The following is a 20,120-nucleotide window of genomic DNA, read 5'->3' on the forward strand; positions in this document are numbered from 1 at the left end:
CCCCTGCCACCGTCGCCATCCCCGCCGTCACCCCTGCCACCGTCGCCATCTCCGCCGTCGCCCGAGCCGCCGTCGCCATCCCCGCCGTCACCCCTGCCACCGTCGCCATCTCCGCCGTCACCCCTGCCACCGTCGCCACCCCCACCGTCGCCCGTGCCGCCGTCGCCATCACCTCCGTCGCCCGTGCCGCCGTCGCCATCCCCCCCGTCGCCCGTGCCACCGTCGCCTGAGCCACCGTCACCCGAGCCGCCATCACCTCCACCCCCTTCGCCCCATCCCCCTTCACCTCCCCCGCCGTCGCCACTGCCGCCCTCTCCACCTCCCCCTTCTCCGTCGCCCCCATCACCCCCACCACCGTCACCTCAACCTCCCTCGCCAGCTCCGCCATCTCCTGAGCCACCGTCACCCGCCCCCCCACCGCCGCCGTCACCACTTCCTCCCAGTCCACCACCACCGTCTCCGTTGCCACCTTCACCGCCTCCACCGTCACCTCTCCCTCCAGCGCCACCACCGCCCTCACCATTACCCTCTCCACCGCCCATTTCACCCCCACCCCCGCCGCCGCCGCCGCCACCGCCGCCGCCGCCACCTAACCCGCCGCCGCCTAACCCGCCATTCACGCCGCCTTCCCCACCGCCACCATCGCCATTGCCTCCTTCTCCACCCCCTCCTTCCCCGTTCCCGCCTTCTCCGCCGCCGCCTTCGCCACTGCCTCCGTCTCCGCCACCTCCGTCTCCGGAGCCCCCGTCGCCGCCACCTCCGTCTCCGGAGCCTCCGTCCAAACCCCCGCCAAGCCCTCCATCGCCACGTCCTTCCCCTATGCCACCGCGTTCGCCTCCATCTCCAAGGCCGCCGCCGCGGTTGCCACCTTCGCCCAGGCCATTCCCTTCACCTCGCCCGCAGCCACCTTCACCTCGGCCATCCCCTCCTTCGCCCCGGCCACCCACACCCACCCCGCCCGCTCCTCTCCCTCCGTCCCCCGCACCTCCATCTCCGAACCCTCCGGCGCCGCCATGCAGCCTCTGCGCCTACGTCTTCATCGAACCACCTAAAGTCCTTGGTAGCAGGCCGCTCTATACCTTTGGCTCCGGGGCCCGGTCCTGCGACGATGTCGCGTCGTATATCGTTCAAGACATCTCGTACAATGCGGCAGCGCTCAACGTCAGCATCTCGAAGCCATTCAGTCTGTCTACTTGCGTCACAGAGTACGACAACACTGTAGAACCGCCTATTGTGCCGTACGTCGAGGTGTGCGGTACATTTGCCAGTTACGATGAAGGTGCCAGGATGGCGGTTTGGCTTGATGTCGACTCGTCAGGCATCCTGCCCTGGGTTGATTTCACCACCAACGGCGTCTGCCTGGACACGAATGGCCCGTTCAAGAATTACACTCTTTACGCCGCAATTTTCGACCCCCTCGGCGAAGGCACCTGTCTTGCCGGCCAAATAGAACAGAGCTGCCAGTCAAACCCCGATCCGTCTCCGCCGATGCCGCCGCCGTCTCCGCCTGTGGTTCAGCCATCGCCGGCCGTGCCGCCGCCGCCTCAGTTCGTGCGAACACACGATTGCGAGCAGGCGTACAACGTGCCGTATTCCGTGAGTCCATTGTACAACTTCTCGAGCATGGAAGCTGGTGTTCCCGCCACGACGATGTGCGTCAAGGTATCTGTCAGGAGCTGCAGGGCAGGATATTGCTGTCCTATGGAATTTGCAAAGGTGAGGATGTGCGTAAGCACTTCTTTGAGCAGGCTTTTTTCATAACCAGTTTTATCATAATCATGATTTCAGAACATAAATGCAAATTTTTGCCATCGCAGATTGAGGTTCCTGTCGCCCAAAACTGCCGAGGAGATCTTCGACGCATCTACATCAACAACAACACGGTTTCAGTGTCTTGGGGTGAGCTGAACAACATTCCACAGCTACTTTGGCAATTTTCACTAAATAGGTGTTGCTGATATAAATGCGACTGAAGGTAACATGCTTGCCCAACTCGATTTGACTCTAGTACTCGTGTGCACGTACAGGTTCGTACACCGACCTCAACACGAACGCGACACTCACCGCTATGAAGTTCGTCAACTTAATGTGAGTCATTGTGCACAACAACGATGGGTATGGTAGCCATGCTCTGGCCTGTGATTACTGTGTAATCTTGCTTTAGAGCTGGCATATGCATGTGCCAAGCAATGTCGTGCTCCGCTCCCAAACCCCTCACCCTCGCATCTGTCCGGATGATAATCAACCTTGTTTTCTGGCCTGGCCAGCCTCCACAGCACTTCACATCTGTAACTCTTCATGTTACCTCGAATCGGCTGTTCAGGAACGTCAACCCCGATGGAGCCACCTTCTGTTGGGTGGTCAAGAACGGTGATTGTGCCAACCCCAGGAACTTCTGCTTCAATGGCTTTTGCCAGGTAAGACAGTTTTTCTCAGGGTTTACTCGTTTCTTGACCGCCTTGACTCTTGAGCATAGTTCACATAATTCAGAGGCAATATAAAGATTATAAGATGGGCCTGCTACAGCGCGAATGAAGTGTGACCCTGAGCCCAAGACATTTTGGCCCTGTTCCTCCACTGTGCTGCTGCTCACTGCAGGTCAGCATCTTTTCGTACCCGGCATACCCGCCGTCTACAAGGAAATGCTGCCCGGCCACAATCGTCTATTGATGTCTTCTTGGCTATAAATACTACAACGGAAGCATACAGTGCTCGTCATGCGGGATTAGCTCGGTTGGTGTTCTGGTAGGGCACTTACCACCGCAGGATTGTGAAGGCTCATTTCGCGTGTGATAGGGTGCGTGGGTGCGTGTCTCTTGACGTCTTCTACGCACATTGCTCAGCTTGTGGGAATGCCGGGCTGTTTGTTTTTCCTGCCCTGTCTAGTTTCGTTTTCCCTTAGAAGAGACAGGGCGTGGGCTATCAATGATTCAAATGATTCAACTCGTACATATCCTGTACAAAGCAACGTGCATAACATTTGCGCGTATGACATAAATGTTGTGGGTGATGGTTTGTGTGAATTGTTACTTGTATGCTATCTGTAGGTAATTTCAGGACAAAATTGCGTTGCGCGATACTGCGTGCGGGGTCCTACCATGGGTCTGTAGAACAGAATTGATTTAGACCATTGATCAGGACCATGCCATCTGGGCTTTGTATCATGGCATGTACGTCATGGCTGCAGCCATCCGTTCTTCATGAGTGACCTTTTTGCCAGACCGGAAGATGCATATCACCTTCCCGTTGGGTTGGTTCAATTGGGCCCGTCTAGCGTATTGACAATATTGCAAAGTGTAATATGAGTTTTATGTGACGAAAGTTCGTCTGTTGAATGGATGGAGGTTTTATTGCTATTTTTTATTATGTTGCAGGCTCGGGGCATTCCATGGTTGGCATGGCAGTGTGAATTTGGGCCTAAATGACTATTGACCTTGTAACGAACGCGCACCCTCAAACTCTCGCTGTCTACATGTCTCGTTTTACATATCCACGGCCATGTTGGTGAACAACACAAGTTCAGTTTCCGGCTGCGCCGAAGCTGAAGTTTTTTTTGGTCATCGTGCCTTGCTCTTCCTAAGTGAAGAAAAAAAGTTGTACTGACGAGTCCTTATATCAGGTTGGTTTGCCCGAAAAGGTCTACAGGGCTTGATAATGTCGGTGCAGGTTACTTGCATACAAAAACAAAGCGCAAGGGGTTATTTTCACTGCCATCTCGCCATTTCCATGACGTGAGTACTTGATCCGGTACTATCGTGAAGGAACAGGGGAGCACACAACACGTGTTGCTGCCACATAAAACATATTGATAAGTGGAACACTTTCCTGTCAACAGGATCGCTCACGATGCCGTCACGTCTGGACGTCTATCTGTCACGCAGCAAACTTCGCAGCGCGCATACTCCCTTTTCGTGTTCCATATTCAAAGGTGTCTTAAGTGCTCGGGAGGTCTCTGGTTGATAGCAATACACATTGGTTCGTGTTGTATACGTGTAGTCAGCCTGACCGGGGTTATGTGCATTTGGTACGACAATAGCGAGAAATTTCACTTCGGTTGGCTTGGTTGTATTGAATCTTAGTTCGATTGTTGTCTCAGTGGTCTATGTTACGCCCGTGATACATCGTGCACAGTTTCTCGTTAGGGGAGCTGGGAAGGCCTGGAGCTCTTGCTTGTATGGGCAGGTCTGTCAAGGATACCAATACTAGCACTGTTGCCGAGGTCCGAATCGCGCAGAATGCCTGTAGGCATGCATCCTGCCAAAGGACACTCTGCCTGTACTACATTGAAGCCTACGGATACAGTACTGCGGTATCGTGTCTTGTGCGCGACCGTCCCATGAGTCGTGATGGTTTATCGCAAAGCCAAATGCTGAGCAGGAAAATGTACAAAGAGATCGTTCCATCCCCAGGAAGGTCTATGTGCATAAAAAGGCCCGCAGCCGTAGAGCAAGATTGGCTGTCGCGCCGGTTCATTCCCCTAACGTGGGCCCATACATGGATAAAACACGAGAAAGGAATTATAGCAATCCGCCTTGCCCCCCATTGAGAAAGAAAGACTTAAGCATGAAATGCCAGAGCTGCTTGAAACGTCTCGCGGTGGATTGCAAATGCCTTTGAAAGCGGTTGAACAGAACGGCTTAGGAATTAGTTCACAAGGACCCCTCGCATGGCTACAAACCATGTCACAAACAAACAAACTGGTGCGTCGTACCCTCGTAACTGTCTTTTTGTTCTTTTGGTTCAGTGGTTCAACATGGTATGTGTACTGTATATGCAAGACTGTATGTAAGGGTTATTTATCCTTGCTGCCTTTAAGAAAGCTGATAACCAAAAGCGAGCATTTTCGGGAACGTATCCGGGGCGTTTTTGGTGCCCCTAGGCACCCCTTTATGTCTTTGTGGTTATAAGGAAATAAAGTCTGTAAATTACGAGAGTGGTAGCGGACGTTTATATTGGATAAGGATCATCTCTCAGATGCAGCCGGGGCGAACTGCTGAGGCCTGATTTGCGGGCTCTGAATGGTGGACATGGATAGCGATCTGAGGCCCAGCCCCGTCCCTCGGCCCCGCGTCTTCCCGGTCGTGGGAACCGCGCCAGGCCCCCGGTGCGGACACACACTCACCGCCATTTCGGGGCCGGAGGGAGACCTTTCCAAGGCCAAGCTTGTGCTATTTGGTGAGAAAAGGTACATGTTGGTATCTGACCTAAGGCGTTTGCCCTGTAAATGTTGGATGGGCCGCGATAATCCCGCCTCCAGGTGGTGCCACTGCGCTTGAGGGTTCCTCCGGCAAGAGCGAGGGCGCGCAGTCGACGCCTGGTTCAGCAGCCTCAGGTTCGTTAAGTGCATTACGACTGCCATTGGAGAACATGGGCATTGCAAACGAGACGGAGCTTTAAAAGGGCGCGCTTTGTTTGCAGGCATTCGTTTGGCTGGCGCCACTAACGACGTTCATATCTTTGATGTGCGCACGGGAAAATGGGAGAAGACAACTCCTGCAGGAGAGCCACCATCGCCACGAGCTGCACACGCGGCAGCGGCTGTGGGAAATATGGTGGTCATTCAGGTCGGGAGCTGGGCCGTCGGAATCGTTAGAAGCCTTTTTGATTCTTACAGGATCCTTTTGACTTTTCTCATCCTCTCTCCAGGGCGGTATCGGTCCAGCTGGGCTGGCATCGGAAGACCTGCATGTGCTGGACTTCACGGACCCTGATAGGCCACGATGGCACAGGTACGCTGCACTGTGTCCTTACTTTTGTTGATAGGTACTAACATTGACGTTTTCTTTATCCATACAGAGTGCTGGTGTCTGGACCAGGCCCCAGCGCTCGCTACGCCCATACACTTAGCCTGGTCGCGAATCGCTTTCTTGTGGCTATGGGCGGGAATGATGGCAAGTCGACGCTAGGCGATGCATGGGCGCTTGATACTTCCGAGAAACCTTACGCTTGGAGAAAAATAACGGACGCGGGCGAGATGCCGTCGCCTAGGTAAGGGTCGCGGTCGCTGTCCCCTGCTGTAACCTATGTGTCCAAACAGCCGGCCGGAATAACATGCAGGATGTATGCGACGGCTGCTGCCCGGAGCGATGGCCTTCTGCTCCTCTGTGGCGGCCGTGACGTTGGCGGCACCCCGCTGGGAGATGCCTACGGCTTCGCCCGGCACCGGGATGGACGTTGGGAATGGCACTCTGCCCCTGGCGCAATGCCAACTGGCCGATACCAACACGGGGCCGTGTTCGTGGGCAATCGTCTGCATATTTCGGGCGGGGCTGTCGGAGGCGGCAGGATGGTAAGTTTGGAACGCGCAGTCAGTCGGTAAAGAGGGGATGGGTTGCCGTGCGCAGCTCTGGTGCTGCCCGGACCTGACCCTCAAGAGAAGTGCATGGCACGCTGATTCGGTTAAAAAGATGTCGTTGATATTCACCACAGACTCACGGTTGGTACAGTCTTCTTTCCAGTCCACTCACATGTTTCTTACATTTGGGTCCGGAAGACCGTCCGGCGCATTTCAGGACGACTACGCTGGTTCTGTCCTGCATCGGTTACCTGTGCGCTAGGTGGATGAGGGAACATCCACGGTGGTCTTGGACACGACGCACGGCTGCTGGGTGACGCCAACGAGCGTTGCCAGCGGCGAAGACTTTACACGCCGGTGCCGCCATGCGGTTGCTTCCGTCGGACCTTTTGTCTTCATTTATGGAGGGCTTAAGGCAAGGTGGTATGTATGTGGAAAGGGCATGTAGGAGGGGTGCTGTCTCGTATGTGCGCTTGCAGGATTTGAATTCATGTTGTTCGTGCACACAATGGTTCATTTTGCTTTCGATGTTTCGATGTACTATCATGCGGTCCTCGGTGCGAGCGTGGTGAAATTTCTCTGCAAGTCGTCTGTACTGTTCCTCAAGTTCTGCGCTCCATTGGTTTCATGTGTTTGGCCTTGATGCATTCGGGGTTCGAATCCAAGAATTATGGTATATGGGGTATCGCACGTGGCCTAAAACTGGAATTGCGCATTGGGGTAATTTTCCCATATCTGAGTCTTCAGTCCTGTGCGTGTTTGCCTGTAGGGGTCCCAACTGCTGGACGACTTATTAGTGGCAGATGATTCGAACGGAACAGAGCTATCAATCTTCGACCCGCGGTCGTCTGCGTGGCAGCAGTACATGGAGTCCATGCATGGAAATGCAGCCGCGAGTCGCATGCTGGAAAAGGCAGCTGCAGAGGAAGCTGCCGCCGCCGCGGCCTTGAATGTTCGCCGGGTGTCAGCAATGGAGGACCTGCGCTGTGTGGACGAGCAGCTGGACGGTTCCGGGAACGGCGCTGGCGGATCGCGCACGTCGGACTCGCCATCGACGAACCGCTCTTCAAGTCCAGATGTTTCGCTTGGAAAAGACCACGTGCCTGGTACAACGCCATATACTCCAGACGTCAAGCTGTGGCATCGCGCGGTTGTGGTGCACCAAGAGAACAGCTTGCGCGGCCTGGTCCGGCAATTGTCCATTGATCAGCTGGACAATGAAGGGCGACGCGTGTCGATCTACGAGAATGGCGGGCCGGGGGGAGCTAAGGAGAAGAGCCCGCTGTTCACACGCAGCATGTCGGTCACGGTGGGTCGAGGTTACAGGGAGGGGACGTTCAGCACATCCGTCCGCATGGCATCTTTTGTAGGCGATAGTACTCAATGACGCTGATGGTAATGTCCAATGGCAACACACTAGTCAATTGCGAACCTTTAGGCATGCGTGAATGAACACTTGACCGGGGCTGGTTCACATGTGAATATTGAATCATGTTTGCACTTCAATTAAGAACGTTGGCGACATATTCTGTGAACAGTGACAGTCTTGACGGGGCGGCGCTGAGGCAGATGGCAGGTTAGCATGGGGCAACATGATTCGCTACCAGCAAAGGTACATTTCGGAAAAGGGCATGGGCGGACATTCCTCTTTATATGAAATGGGCATCGTTCCTATGGCATGCTTTGTGTACTCCACACATTGCCAGCTGAACTAAGTGCATGAACACAGGGGACAGCAAGTTTTAATGTAGGCAGAAGCAACTTGGGCGTCTGCCTTGTAAAATGTATATTCCTGATGCTCAAGGTGGCATTCACGCCTGTGTCTGCGGGTTTGCCGCTGCAGGGTGTCCACAAGCGGGTCATCAATGAGCTGCTGCGGCCACGGACGTGGAAGGCCCCTGAGGACCGTCGTTTTTTGCTAAACGCCAGCGAGATCGAAGAGCTGTGCAACAATGCGGAAAGCATTTTCCGGGAGGAACCCACTGTATTGAACGTCGGAGGTACGTGTGGACGACTGGACTGGGCAATTTGGCATTGGCTTTTGTCACAGATAATGGCGCAGGGAAACTGGATTTCTTCGCCAAGCTTTAGAGTTGAGACTGGTCAACAGTAAATAGACGTCTTATGCTTACAAAATGTATGATGCTCACGTATGCACAGATGTAAGCGTTGCGTAGCGTGTGACCAGGATTAAGAAGCTACGTTCGACAAGAGACCCACGTTTGATAAATACCCTAGATGTGTGCGTCTTGTCTTACATGGTCGGGGCTACGTCCACAAGCCATCCTATCGTCCTAAAACACGCGATTTGGTGTCTGAATTCTTAACTTCATCCACAGCCCCCATCAAGATTTTCGGCGATTTGCACGGGCAGTTCGGTGATTTAATGAGGCTGTTTGAGGAGTACGGCACACCCTCAACGGCGGGTGATATTACCTACATCGACTACCTCTTCTTGGGTGACTACGTGGACCGCGGCTCGCATTCCTTGGAGACCATTTGTCTGCTGCTGGCACTCAAAATCGAGCACCCTCGGTCCGTGCACCTCATACGCGGAAACCACGAGGTGAGGACCAACGGCGCCCCATGTGGCGGAAAATGCCCAAACTTTGCTGTAGGAGTACTTTGCGCCATGTAAAATTGCCGTGTATAGCTTGTCTCGACATACTCTACCAATCCTACATGGGAAAGTAGGGGGGTGGGAACACAGAGATGCACTGAAGCTATGAGGCTGCTATAACCCATTCGGGCTCCTGGGGTTTTGGCGTTGCACCTTGGCTTCCAGGCACACGACATCAACGCGCTGTTTGGCTTCCGCCTCGAATGCCTCGAGCGTTTGGGTGACGAGCCCGGTGTGTTCGTCTGGCGCCGCATCAACGAGCTCTTCAACTACCTGCCACTGGCGGCAATAATTGAGAACAAGATCCTCTGTATGCATGGAGGCATTGGCCGCTGCATCCACAAGGTCGACCAGGTGCGAGCGGCTTTTAGGGTCCACTTGTGTGGATTTTTCAAAAGCTTGACGTTGCACGGATTGTATTGATGCCCCTCTTGATGGTATGGGAAAAAACTGCCACGCAGTTTCGTGACCTTCTCATATTCCTAATTCGTGTCGTTATGTCATTGCGTGTTTCGTAAACCTCATATGCCACCTGCATATCCTTTTTGTGTGCTTTTATGCCCTGTAGATTGCAGAGCTTAAGCGGCCCATTACCATGGAGGATGGCGGCCCTGTTTTGATGGACTTGTTGTGGAGCGACCCCACAACTAACGATGGTGTGCAGGGCGTGCAGCCAAGCCCCCGTGGTCCCGGACTCGTCACCTTCGGTCCGGATCGGGTCAAGGAGTTCTGTAAGGTAGGGTTTGATGTGCCGACCCCGGCTCTTTTTGATGGCATTTCTTTTCGGGTCATTGCATACCTTCTCATTTCAATTTGTCAAGTTGCGCTTGTTCCTTCATAAACTGCGAGCCCATGCAGACCTTTCTCTGTCTTAACATCCCGCTTTTTGTGTATGCTTTTTGCAGAACAACAATTTGCAGATGATCGTGCGTGCACACGAGTGCGTGATGGATGGCTTTGAGCGCTTCGCGCAGGGTCACCTCATCACGCTCTTTTCCGCCACCAATTACTGCGGCACTGCTGGTAACGCGGGCGCTATCCTGGTGCTCGGTCGAGACCTGGTCATGGTGCCCAAGCTGATCCACCCCCTGCCGCCTAATACGCCGCACACGCCAGATTCAACCGGGGGCCTGGACGAGGACCCGCCCACGCCGCACCCGGCCAACGACACATGGATGCAGTCCATTAATGATGAGCGGCCACCCACGCCGCCACGCGGTCGGCCCCACATGGGGTCATCGCTCGAGTACTTTTAACAAGGCTTGGGTTGTTTGTCTGAACGGATGTACGTACGTACAGACAGACGGACGGATTTCCTCTTGCGGGGTAAGATTCTAACGCGCAGGCAAGTTAGGCACGGCGCTTGTGTGATTCGTGCGGCTTCACGGAGGAGTTTTTGCTTGAAACAAAGCGGTGGTGCACTGGTAGCATTGGCGATTAATGTGCCACAGCCAGCGGGGCCTGAGCAGGGCATTCGGGCGTCTTCGCTGATGACGCGTTGCCTGTGACGCTGACGAGTGCTGTTGTCGACTTGGGGTCGTCAGGAGTGTGTAGCGCAAAGACGCAGTGGAGGGTGCAGATTGGAGGGCGCACACTGGAGCCGTGTCGTTTGCAAGTCCATATCTGTTATTCTGGACTTTTAGCGGAAATGGTCTTGTGATGTGCGCGAATAAGCCATCGGAGAGCTCATGGGTAGGAGGTCCCGCATGTGCCTTTAAACAGCCGCTATGCTCCGCCATGGTCCAATGGCATGCCGTGGCAGCGCCGTTATGTTTATACGGCGGTCGTTGGGGGAGGATGTTAATGCGCTGCTCGCATCCCGTCATGTATTTGGGGGTTACTTAGGGTTTGGGGTTACTCTGGAATGCTATTGCCAGTGGCGCCTGGGGTTGGCCGTTTCGCAATCCGGGCGGGGGGCCCAGATCGTGGTCTGTGGTGTGCGCAACGCTCGTGCCCTTTCCCGCGCCTCTCAATTCGGGGAAATCCAGCACAAATTGCGCACAGACGGCCCTCGGGATTCACGGGTGATATGGACTAAGTCAAGATGCGCAAGCAGGTGTGCTTTTGTGTATCCGTGCGTCGCTTCGACTCCTGATCTTGCTTTTCGCGGCGACAAAACACGTTGACTGCAGTGCAGGTCGGGTTGTGCGTGCAGCGAGGATTACACACGAGTTGGGGCCCATGGTAGGTGGATAGATAATGCATGGGTCACGCGAAGGCGTCAGTCTGTTCTGTCTTGGCCAACACAGATGGGTCTGGGGGTGCAGCAAAGAAAGGTTACTATCGGTCGTGTGGGTAACGTGTCGTAAGTCTGGGTTTTGCATGGATTGGTTTTGATTTGCTGCTACTTGCGATGGACGCGCTATGGGGATTGCGGGCACTGCCAGGGTCGGCCAACGGCACGGTCATGATTGATTCGGTGTTAATATGGGTACTATTTGGTTTGCGCGTGTTCCTTCCTCGTCTCTGACTGGGGTCTTGTCACCGGATTCTTCCAAGCGAGCTTTGCGCATGTTTCTGTCCTGTTGCTGGGCCGACCCTGGTCGTAGAAGGGATGCGGTGAACTTGAGCACTGCAATGGTAGCCTGCAGGTATGCCTAAAGCAAATACGGCACAAGATAGATGGGTTTCCTTTGAAGCTTCAAATGTCTGTGGTTTCTGCTCAAGGGAAGGAAATCCTCTGCCCGTCTTTGCGATTGGCGCACGCGCGAAATGGGGATGTGCGGGTCACACGACCCGAATTTGCAAGCGTGCCATTACAGCGGGTCTCAAGTTTTAAAATGGAATTGTAAATTGCCTGTCTATGTCATCATCTCACTTGCAATTCTTTCTTTCTCCGAGGCCCGGTTTTGCGTTAGGCTGTTGGCTGTCCGTACCCAGTACTTCTGAAATCTTCGTTATAACGGTTCGTATTAACGGTCGATCGTTCGAGTCAATGTCAGAAGCGGTTCTGGCTCTCAGGTTTGCAGCTAAGAATTAGGACTACCCGATGGGACAGACAAGTTGCAAGCCTGCACCGGATAGCTCCTTGCATGATGATGTTTTCAAAATGAGTGTGCGGCTGTCAGTAATCATTCCTGTTCTGGTGAGCACAATTATCCCAACTCAAAGGAAACAAAGACTTTTCCCAGACTAATAAATATCTTGCCTGGAACAGAATGAATCCGCTCTCATTTCAGCTGCACTGGCTAGGTAAGGCAGGGACCTGTATCCAGAATTAAGCAAAGTCACTGTTATATGGAGCAGAAAAAGCTTTTCGGGCATCTTATTAGGACGTGCAGCTCTTTGCGTTGATGCCTGCTCAGCAATTTGACTCTAGGTCCTCAGTTCAATTTCAGTTATCGCTGATATGTTCGTTCCCCATACAGCGTGCACTCCGCTACGGTTGCGCCAATAGACGTCATCGTCGTCGACGGGGGTAGTACGGATGACACGGTGAACCTGGCGAAGCAGCACGGTGCCAAGGTACGCTGCTTAAACGCAGACCACCCAGTATGTCCCATGTCCTGGATCCCCACCCAGCTGGGCTTGGCACAGGAAGCATCCATGATTATACTTTCCACTCAACACGTCGCTCCATCGCGCAGCCACATTCCTCCATTCCGCTCCTCCCAGTTTTCCTTCCCAACGGCTCTGAGATAATACTCGTTTCAGGCTATTTCCAAGCCCATCCACCGACTTGATCCCGTGCGGATGCGCACGAGCAGGTTATCCGTTCAGAGCGCGGCCGCGGCCACCAGCTGAACGTTGGATGGCGAGCCGCACGCGGCGACTGGTGCCTCTTCCTACATGGCGATTGCCTCCTGCCGCCTCGCTACGATGAGCGGATCGCTGCATGCCTCCGTCCAGCTCAGCGTCAGGGCCGCGGCCACGGCCTCCAAACATGGTGGGCCGTGCGCGAGACCACATCTTCTTCCCCCGGCGCTTCTCTTGAAGCCCCATGGGCCATTAACACTAGCGACGACACCAATATTCAGAGCTGCTGCTACCGCCGCCGCGCCAACTGCGCCGCCGCCGTGCTCACGTCCGCAGCGCCCGCCACAGATATGAGGTCAACGCCAGCGTCCGCTCCAGGGAGCACCCTCAGTTCAGGGACTTCGGGTGCCGCATCATCAGCGGCGTCATCATCAGGCTGTAGTGCGGGGCATGCGAGGCGGAGTTGGCTTTGGCAGGGTGAAGGCAGCGCTGGGGGCTGGGCAGCGCCGTCTGGTCGGCGAGGCAGCGGTGACGGCGGCGGCGGAGCTGACGTCGTCGCCGCCGCTGCGGCGCCACATCCTTCGTGGGGGGCCTTCGCCACCATACATGCAGATGTAGGTCCCAATTGGGTTTGGGGGCGCAAATGATGGCGTGGGACCGGCGACCCTGGAACGGTGCTTAGAGGGGATGTTAAGGGGGGGTTAGAGGGGCTTCACAACCATCAATGGTTTAAATCGCCCTTAAGAGGCGAGAGGCGCGTAAAGGGGAAGGAAGGGGCCCCATGCACACAGCCAGCCAGTTCACGCATTTGTTTTCTCTTTGTGATGCTCGAGCAGCCGCGCTGCGTATATGATGCAGCAGCAGCAGCAGCAGCAGCACTGTCAATCGCCGTCTCCCCATCCCGCAGTCTCTACGTGCCCTCTATCCTCCGCCCGCCACCTCACACCTCGCACACCTGACACGCGCACGCAGCTGGGTAATGCGGCGCAGCAGGCGCTGCTGTCCTCGGGTGTGGAGCTGCGCACGCGCTGGCTGCACCGGCCATACGGCGACCAGGCGTTGTTCGTACGGCGAGACGTACTCGAGGTACGACTCGACCAACCAGATCTCCCACCATTTTCTCCCCTTTTCTAGTCTAGGTAGTTTTCCGCTATGTTTAACACTTTCCTTTCACCTCGGCGGCTAGGTAGTCTTTTTGCGGTTTTTGCCTGCCTTCTTTGGATTTTAAAGCCAGTAACTCCTTTCGCAACCTAGCTGGCCTCGTCGCCGCCATGACCATTATTCAAGTCGTTATTGGTCAGTAAACATTCCTGATGCATTACTTGTCGTCTCCTGGACTATCAGAGGATCCTGGACTATCTCTGGTATCTCTGGTGTCTTACTCTCCGCGAGAAGTCTGTCCTGTAGGCTACCCCGCCGCCACCCCTCCCTCCACAACTTTGAAGAAGTTGTTTTGTATTTTTATATCACTACATAAAGTGATATCACCTCTCTCGCCATCGATCAATTCACCCCTCAGGCTGCTGGTGGCTTCAAGGAGTGGCCACTTCTAGAAGATCTGGAGCTGGTGCAGCGGCTGTCCCGGGTGGGGTGGGGTGGGGTGGAGGGTGGGGCCTAAAGGGGAAAAATGACCTTGCGGAAGGAAAGGGGTAGGAAGGGGGTGTTGGCCCGTGGTGTGGGGAGGAGCGAGGGAAACTGTGGGGGAAGGGTTGGGGCAGGTTTATGTGCGTGCGTGCGTGTGTGTACGCTGTGGGGGCCTCCACGAGGGTCATGAGCGCGAGCCAAAGCTGTCTGTGCGGAAACATCCGCCGGCTAGGCCTGTCTGTCTGTCTGTGTACCATTTGTCCGTCCGTTTGTCTGTCCGTTTGTCTGACGGTTTCCCTGGTGGGGCGAGCCTGCAGGTCCAGCCTCCTGTCATTGTCGATGGAGCCATCACCACCTCGGGCAGGCGCTGGCAGTCCGTGGGCTTTCTGAGGACGTCCCTTATTAACCAGGTTGGTTCGTTTGTTTGTTTGGTGGTAGGTAGGTAGGTTTGTTAAGAGGATCAAATTTGAATTCAAGCCTTACCCTCACGCGAAGGGGCCCCCCCAAAATCCCCTATGGGTTGGGTTGGGTGGTGTGGAGCGAGTAGTAGGGTGTTGGGAGCCGAGTGGGGCGCAGTAAGTTGAGGCCGGGTCAGGTCTGTGGTATTGGTGTTAGGTATGTGAGAGGCAGGGAGGGGCCTGTGGCGATGTCACTCAGATGGAGAGGGGGGTGAGGGTTGGTAGGTGAGGGGGTTTGGGATACTCGGGTGGGTGATCTGTACTCGGGTGGGCCGATGTAGGGCCACAGACCGCGTGCACGTCACCGTTCTCATCTCACTCATATCTCCCACCACGAGTGGGCATCCGCACCGGCATGGGGGTACGCGTTGTGTGTGTGTGTGTGTAGAGGGACCTCGTACCTGCCGTTGCAGAATGCATTCAGGGCCACTGCTCATGAAATCATACTGAAGGTTTGTATTGGCCGTGTCCAGGTAAGCTGAAACCAGATTCTCTTCCCCCTCCGCTGTTTCTCTGTGTGGGCTTGCCCTTTTGCTCTCTCTGCCTGTCATCAGGTGATTCTGGCAGGCTACGCGCTGGGAGTTTCCCCCCAGGTGCTGGCGAGCTGGTACTGGGGAGCCAAACAACTTGCAAGCCGCACGCTGCAAAGCACGTGACGTCAGAGCTTAATTGCATTTTGTTCCGTTATGTTTTGTTAGTTTGTAGGTTGCTGTATTTGTAGTATCAGAAGTTGGGTATAGTGTTCGTTTGTAGGTGTCTTTATATATGGTTGGCATGGGAGAAGGATTTATGGAGGTATCTGCGAAAATTTGTGAAATTTTAATTATGTTTCGCATCAGAACCGAAATCATAGCTGTATTCATTTCTCCACACATTGCGTCACTCCTTCCAGGATCCGCTTCCGACTAATCATCCACTTCTGCAACCACTCCGAAGTCGAGCAATTGTCGCGACGTTTTTAGCCAGCGACGATATGTTCTTCAATGCAGGCCTCAGGAGCAAATAAACCAGCACTACCACAACGCATAAAACGCGCGTTTTACAACGGCGACATGCTAGTCATCCTCCTTGCGCAGGAACTTCGAGCACAGCCGTATGTGCTCGAATGATGCCTCCCTCCACTCCATGTCAGCACCATCAGGGTTAAAATCACAAGTCAAAAGTCACGAGGACAAACCCGACCGGCGGACGCCCTTGCTCCTCGACACGCCACGCACTTGCCCAAACACATACATCACGATGTATGTCACAGTGCGGAATGCGTATGGTGCAGCAGTTCACGCAGCTCTCACGCAAACTGCGCGCATACTACTCGCTGGTTGGGCGTATGCGCCGCGGATACGACAAGATGACAAAACTTGGCGCATGCTCACGATTAACCCAAACTTCCCACCCACTCAAGGTCAACAAGGCCATGCCAGCATGTATTTAAGCGAAGTCCAATAGCTGCAACCCCAGCAGCAGCCTGGATCGCGTGCAATGAACCCCTGTTGCCGGTCGCGCCAGTTCGTCACAGGAACTCATCTTCATCACTCAACATCAGACAGACACTCGTTCACTCGCTGCTTAAACCTAGACTGGTACGCACTTATGCCGTGGCAACGCGCTCAGCATTCCCTTTGGAGCCGAACGAGACGTCGACCGACTTGCTGTTGACGGAGCGCAGGGCGTTGGAGCGGAGCAGGCTCGAGACGGTGCGCACCAGCAGCTTGACATCGTCCAGGGGGTTGCCTGGCACCACGGTCTTGTACAGGTAGCTATCGAACGTCATCTTCTGGACGTAGCTGTCCTCGCACAACTCAACGAAAGCCTCGCGGGCAGGGTTGGACCTGGGGGCGGAAATCAGCGGGAAGACAGCGGAAGAGAGCTCAGAAAACAGGAAGGAAAGGGGCAAGCTTAAACGAAGGGAAGTTCTGTAAAACAAAAAGGCCAATTAGGAAATTTTTAATTACGCCTCCACCCTGTTCACAAGTTCCCGCAAGGCCTGGGATAAAACTCCACCCCGCGACCATCCCAAGCATCACGACTCATGCAATCAATTAACCCACTCACACACATTCATTCCAACACTACACAAACACACCTGTAGAACACTTTCTGCAGAATGTCCAGAACCTTGTACGTGGCCCAGTACTTGCGATCCCACTTGTCCAGGTAGACGCGGATCGCGTCCTCGCCCGCCATCTTGGTGCCGTTGGCCGACGCCTCCACAATCGCCTCGGCGCACATGCGACCCGACTTGGCGGCGAAGTAGATGCCCTCACCCGAGCACTTGGTGACGTAGCCGGCCGCGTCGCCGACCAGCGCCACACGGCCCTTGCAGCGGCGGGGGCGGGGGTGCTCCGGAATGGGGTGAGCCTCCACGCGAATGATCTTACCGCCCTCCGTCTTCACCTTGGAGCGGTCGCGGGTGGCCTGTTGGTACTGCTTGATGGCGGTCTTGTTCACGACGGTGCCGGTACCCACGGCCACATGGTCGTACTTGGGGAACACCTGCCGTACATCAACATCGTACATCCGGAGGATTTACATATAAGCCAAGAGTCCATACATGGAGGTGCGTGAAACCGTGCGAGTTGCCCCAAACGTCCAAGTATTGTCTCCATCCCCTTCCTCCGGTCAAAAAAAACATAAGCCTACTAGTCGACAGATGTCAGCTAGCTGCTGACACTGCCGTGGAAGGTGGCCGCTAGGCACTTATGAACTCTTATTCCAAGGCCCTTGCATGATGAACACTGCAATGATGGCGCCACTGGGTCTTCAGGGCATATACTTCAGTGCGCCTTTACGGGATTAGCATGGTGGGCCTCACTTCCTTTGCTGCTGCCGTTCCCTTCACTGGGTTGTTAGTCAAGAGCCAGGGCGAGGCTTCCACCGGCGGGCATATCATCAACAGTTCCCGAACAGTCAAAGGAACTGTTAGGGTGAGGGACAGACCCTTAGCCAATGGAATTGTAGGGACAGAAACCACTCCGAAACCACTCCACCGGACCCTACCTACCCAGCCATAGAAGTCCGGTGACACGTCATCGCCGACGTACATCTCCGCGAGGTTCTCGTAGTACTTCATCTTGTCGTCGGGGATGCGGATACGCTCCTGGAAGGCAATGGCGTAGTCGTACTCGCCGGCGTCGATCTCCTTCGCCACGCGGCTGTTGGCACCATCAGCGCCAATGATCATGTCCACCTAAGGCAGGAGCAGTGATATCGCATGAGATTGATGATGAGACAGATAATCAGAGAAATCAATCCGATTAACGTAAGTGACACCGTTGCCGAGAACCATTGGCAGCTGCCATGGGGCAACACAATACCGGTCCGTCGGGTTGAGAGGAACGCACAGGAACGCACAGGAACGCACGTGTTACGTGGTGGCGCCGTGGCGGGCCTCAATCTCGTTAAACTTGTCACGTGGAAAAATGGAGCTGTTGTGGATTTGCATTTTGATTTGGGTCTGGGATAACGCAGAGAATGCACCCCCGCCAAACGCAGAAATGTATGAACGCAATCCCAAACATATCCATACCCCCCTCAAAACTTAGGCGGACAGAGAGAGGCTGTGACACCCAGCTATAGACAGGCATAGCGATAGCTAAGGCGTTTGGTCTCATGGCTCCACATGCCACGTGATTATTTAAGGGATTCCAGGAGGCACTTCCCGAGGGAAAATTTTGATAGGGATAGAGCGGTACAGGGCGCTTAACCGGAAGGGCGTCTCTTCTCTTAGGACCCAGATCCCCTCGAGCCCCCACTGGCCTGATGTCACTCAGCTCCCCCGGCTGTGCTGGCTGCTTAGGGCCCCAGCTCGACTGCCTTATGTTTAAAAATCCCCGTGCCCGCACCTCCAGAGTCGAAGGGGTACCCATCTTGCTGCCATCGGCGTAGCTGGTGTAGTGGATGGTGAAGGGGCCGTCAGAGCCCTGCTTCTCCGACCGCATAAACAGGCCATTCACAATGTTGGCGCCGAGCTTCTCAGCGCGCTTGCGCAGGAAGTCATCAAAAACCTCGCGGCGGCACATGCCAATCCACTCGGTCTCGCTGAGGGTCTTGCCAACATCAACCTCACGGTTTGAAGGGGAGATCATCTTCATCTTGGTGACCTTACGGTCAATAATCTCCAGAGGCAGATCAAACTCCTCCACCATGCATAGAGGGATCGCACCACCGCATGGCTGCAAGGCAGGTAAGCAGCAAAAACATTGAAGGGAAGCACATAGACGTGTTGCAGCCGCGAACCACTTGCGATCGACCCAGAATGCTACTACCAGATCTTCGTAGATAATTAATTTCTTTTTATTAATACATCGAAGTTGGTGGAAAGATTCAAGCATGGATCTTTGAGAAAAGTATCTCGCCCAACCGCATGGAAGCGCACCTTGCAGTTGTCCAACTTGCGCTCAATCAGGTAGGTCTCCACACCGCCCTTTGCAAGAGTCTCGGCAGCGCAAGCACCCGATGGGCCTCCGCCGATGACGGCCACGCGCAGCTTGCGACCATCCAAAGCAGCGCCGTCCCTCAAGGCAAAAACAGTCTGGACCGCACGGGACACACCGCGGGCGCCGCTCGAAGCGAACACACGCTGAGGCACAGAAACACCAGCAAAGAGAGAGCCGGGGATCTGCGGCACAGAGGCCTTGCGGACACCAGTCGCCCGGAATGGGGCGACACGGCCCTGCGCCACCTGGCGAGTCGCAGCCTTGCCGCTGACCTGAGTGTTGGCAAACGAGGTGGCCATCTTTGCTGATGCAATTGTGCAGCAGATTATAGGTTGGAATTGGCAATTTAGGCAAATGATCAAATGTACGACGGAAAATGGTACGGTGGATCCTTCTTTAGGAGCGCCAAACGGCCTCCTTTATGCACTTGAAAAACGTGTTCGGGTTGACTGTATACATTGTAACTCAGTAGCTTTGTATTCTCGGTGTGAGAGGAATTTGATCGCTAACAATTGAATCAAGCTTGAGGTGTGTACCATAGAAGCCTCCATGCGGTTCAAAGGTATAAAATAAGATCATGAACCTACAGGCTGTTGCTTTACATTTGACGCCTTCGGAAAGGGCCCTTCGTTTCGTCAGTCGCGGCCGTGGCCACATACACTATCAGTGCTAGCATGTATTTATTTGATAGGGCCGACACGCCTACTTGCTCATGTCTGTGATTAGCACATGTCGTTTCTGTTGCAACGGGAGTTTCGAACCGCGGGACTGCAGATGAGGCCCTTAGCAACAGCAAGCATAGGGCAAATCGTGAGAGCTTCGGCGCGGTTATTGCGTTTTAGGTTGCAAAGCCTTACAGCGCAAATTGTGCTTGTAAACTTTGATTTTGGTTGTTTTACCTTTCTATGTAGCCACAGACCGGAAAGCTTGTCATGGCTGAGTACCAACCATGGGAGTTTAGCTAGGGGAAGAGCTCCCATTTCCTTAACGTCACCTGACGGATGTAGAGCGTACGGAATGGTCTTACTACA

At 54.6% G+C, this 20,120-nt stretch overlaps 4 protein-coding genes across 4 annotated transcripts in view; 3 read left to right on the forward strand and 1 right to left on the reverse strand.

The window, feature by feature from the left end:
* Positions 1-2,670, forward strand: part of VOLCADRAFT_107992 (uncharacterized protein) — a gene marked incomplete at both ends in the record, with an annotated part of 27,988 nt that extends 25,318 nt beyond the window's left edge. Inside the window, 5 exons of the mRNA XM_002958101.1 lie at positions 1,020-1,716; positions 1,818-1,899; positions 2,028-2,088; positions 2,324-2,417; positions 2,599-2,670. Coding sequence (XP_002958147.1) covers positions 1,020-1,716; positions 1,818-1,899; positions 2,028-2,088; positions 2,324-2,417; positions 2,599-2,670 — 1,006 coding nt within the window. The remainder of the gene's footprint in view (positions 1-1,019; positions 1,717-1,817; positions 1,900-2,027; positions 2,089-2,323; positions 2,418-2,598) is intronic.
* A 2,357-nt stretch (positions 2,671-5,027) lies between these two features.
* On the forward strand, positions 5,028-10,171 carry VOLCADRAFT_84366 (uncharacterized protein; the record flags this gene model as incomplete). The annotated part of the gene is made up of 13 exons (XM_002958102.1): positions 5,028-5,175; positions 5,258-5,332; positions 5,401-5,564; positions 5,647-5,729; positions 5,797-5,988; positions 6,058-6,289; positions 6,558-6,722; positions 7,065-7,604; positions 8,139-8,295; positions 8,635-8,861; positions 9,081-9,269; positions 9,484-9,651; positions 9,821-10,171. The coding sequence occupies 13 exons, from the start codon at positions 5,028-5,030 to the stop codon at positions 10,169-10,171; spliced, it is 2,691 nt and encodes an 896-aa protein (XP_002958148.1).
* Positions 10,172-11,925: 1,754 nt separating this feature from the next.
* Positions 11,926-15,493, forward strand: VOLCADRAFT_84369 (uncharacterized protein). The gene is made up of 8 exons (XM_002958103.1): positions 11,926-12,000; positions 12,073-12,107; positions 12,284-12,380; positions 12,623-12,808; positions 13,605-13,697; positions 14,131-14,196; positions 14,513-14,605; positions 15,208-15,493. The coding sequence occupies exons 1-8, from the start codon at positions 11,965-11,967 to the stop codon at positions 15,307-15,309; spliced, it is 708 nt and encodes a 235-aa protein (XP_002958149.1). The 5' UTR covers positions 11,926-11,964; the 3' UTR covers positions 15,310-15,493.
* VOLCADRAFT_77841 (uncharacterized protein) lies at positions 15,458-19,393 on the reverse strand. The gene is made up of 5 exons (XM_002958127.1): positions 19,029-19,393; positions 18,496-18,825; positions 17,655-17,840; positions 16,737-17,146; positions 15,458-16,482 (listed from the first exon to the last, which is right to left on the reverse strand). Exons 1-5 carry the CDS (start codon positions 19,386-19,388, stop codon positions 16,242-16,244), a joined length of 1,527 nt encoding a protein of 508 aa, XP_002958173.1. The 5' UTR covers positions 19,389-19,393; the 3' UTR covers positions 15,458-16,241.
* Positions 19,394-20,120: the final 727 nt, after the last annotated feature.

This window comes from Volvox carteri (assembly GCF_000143455.1).
Source record: "Volvox carteri f. nagariensis unplaced genomic scaffold VOLCAscaffold_86, whole genome shotgun sequence".
In the NCBI taxonomy this organism is placed as follows: domain Eukaryota; kingdom Viridiplantae; phylum Chlorophyta; class Chlorophyceae; order Chlamydomonadales; family Volvocaceae; genus Volvox; species Volvox carteri.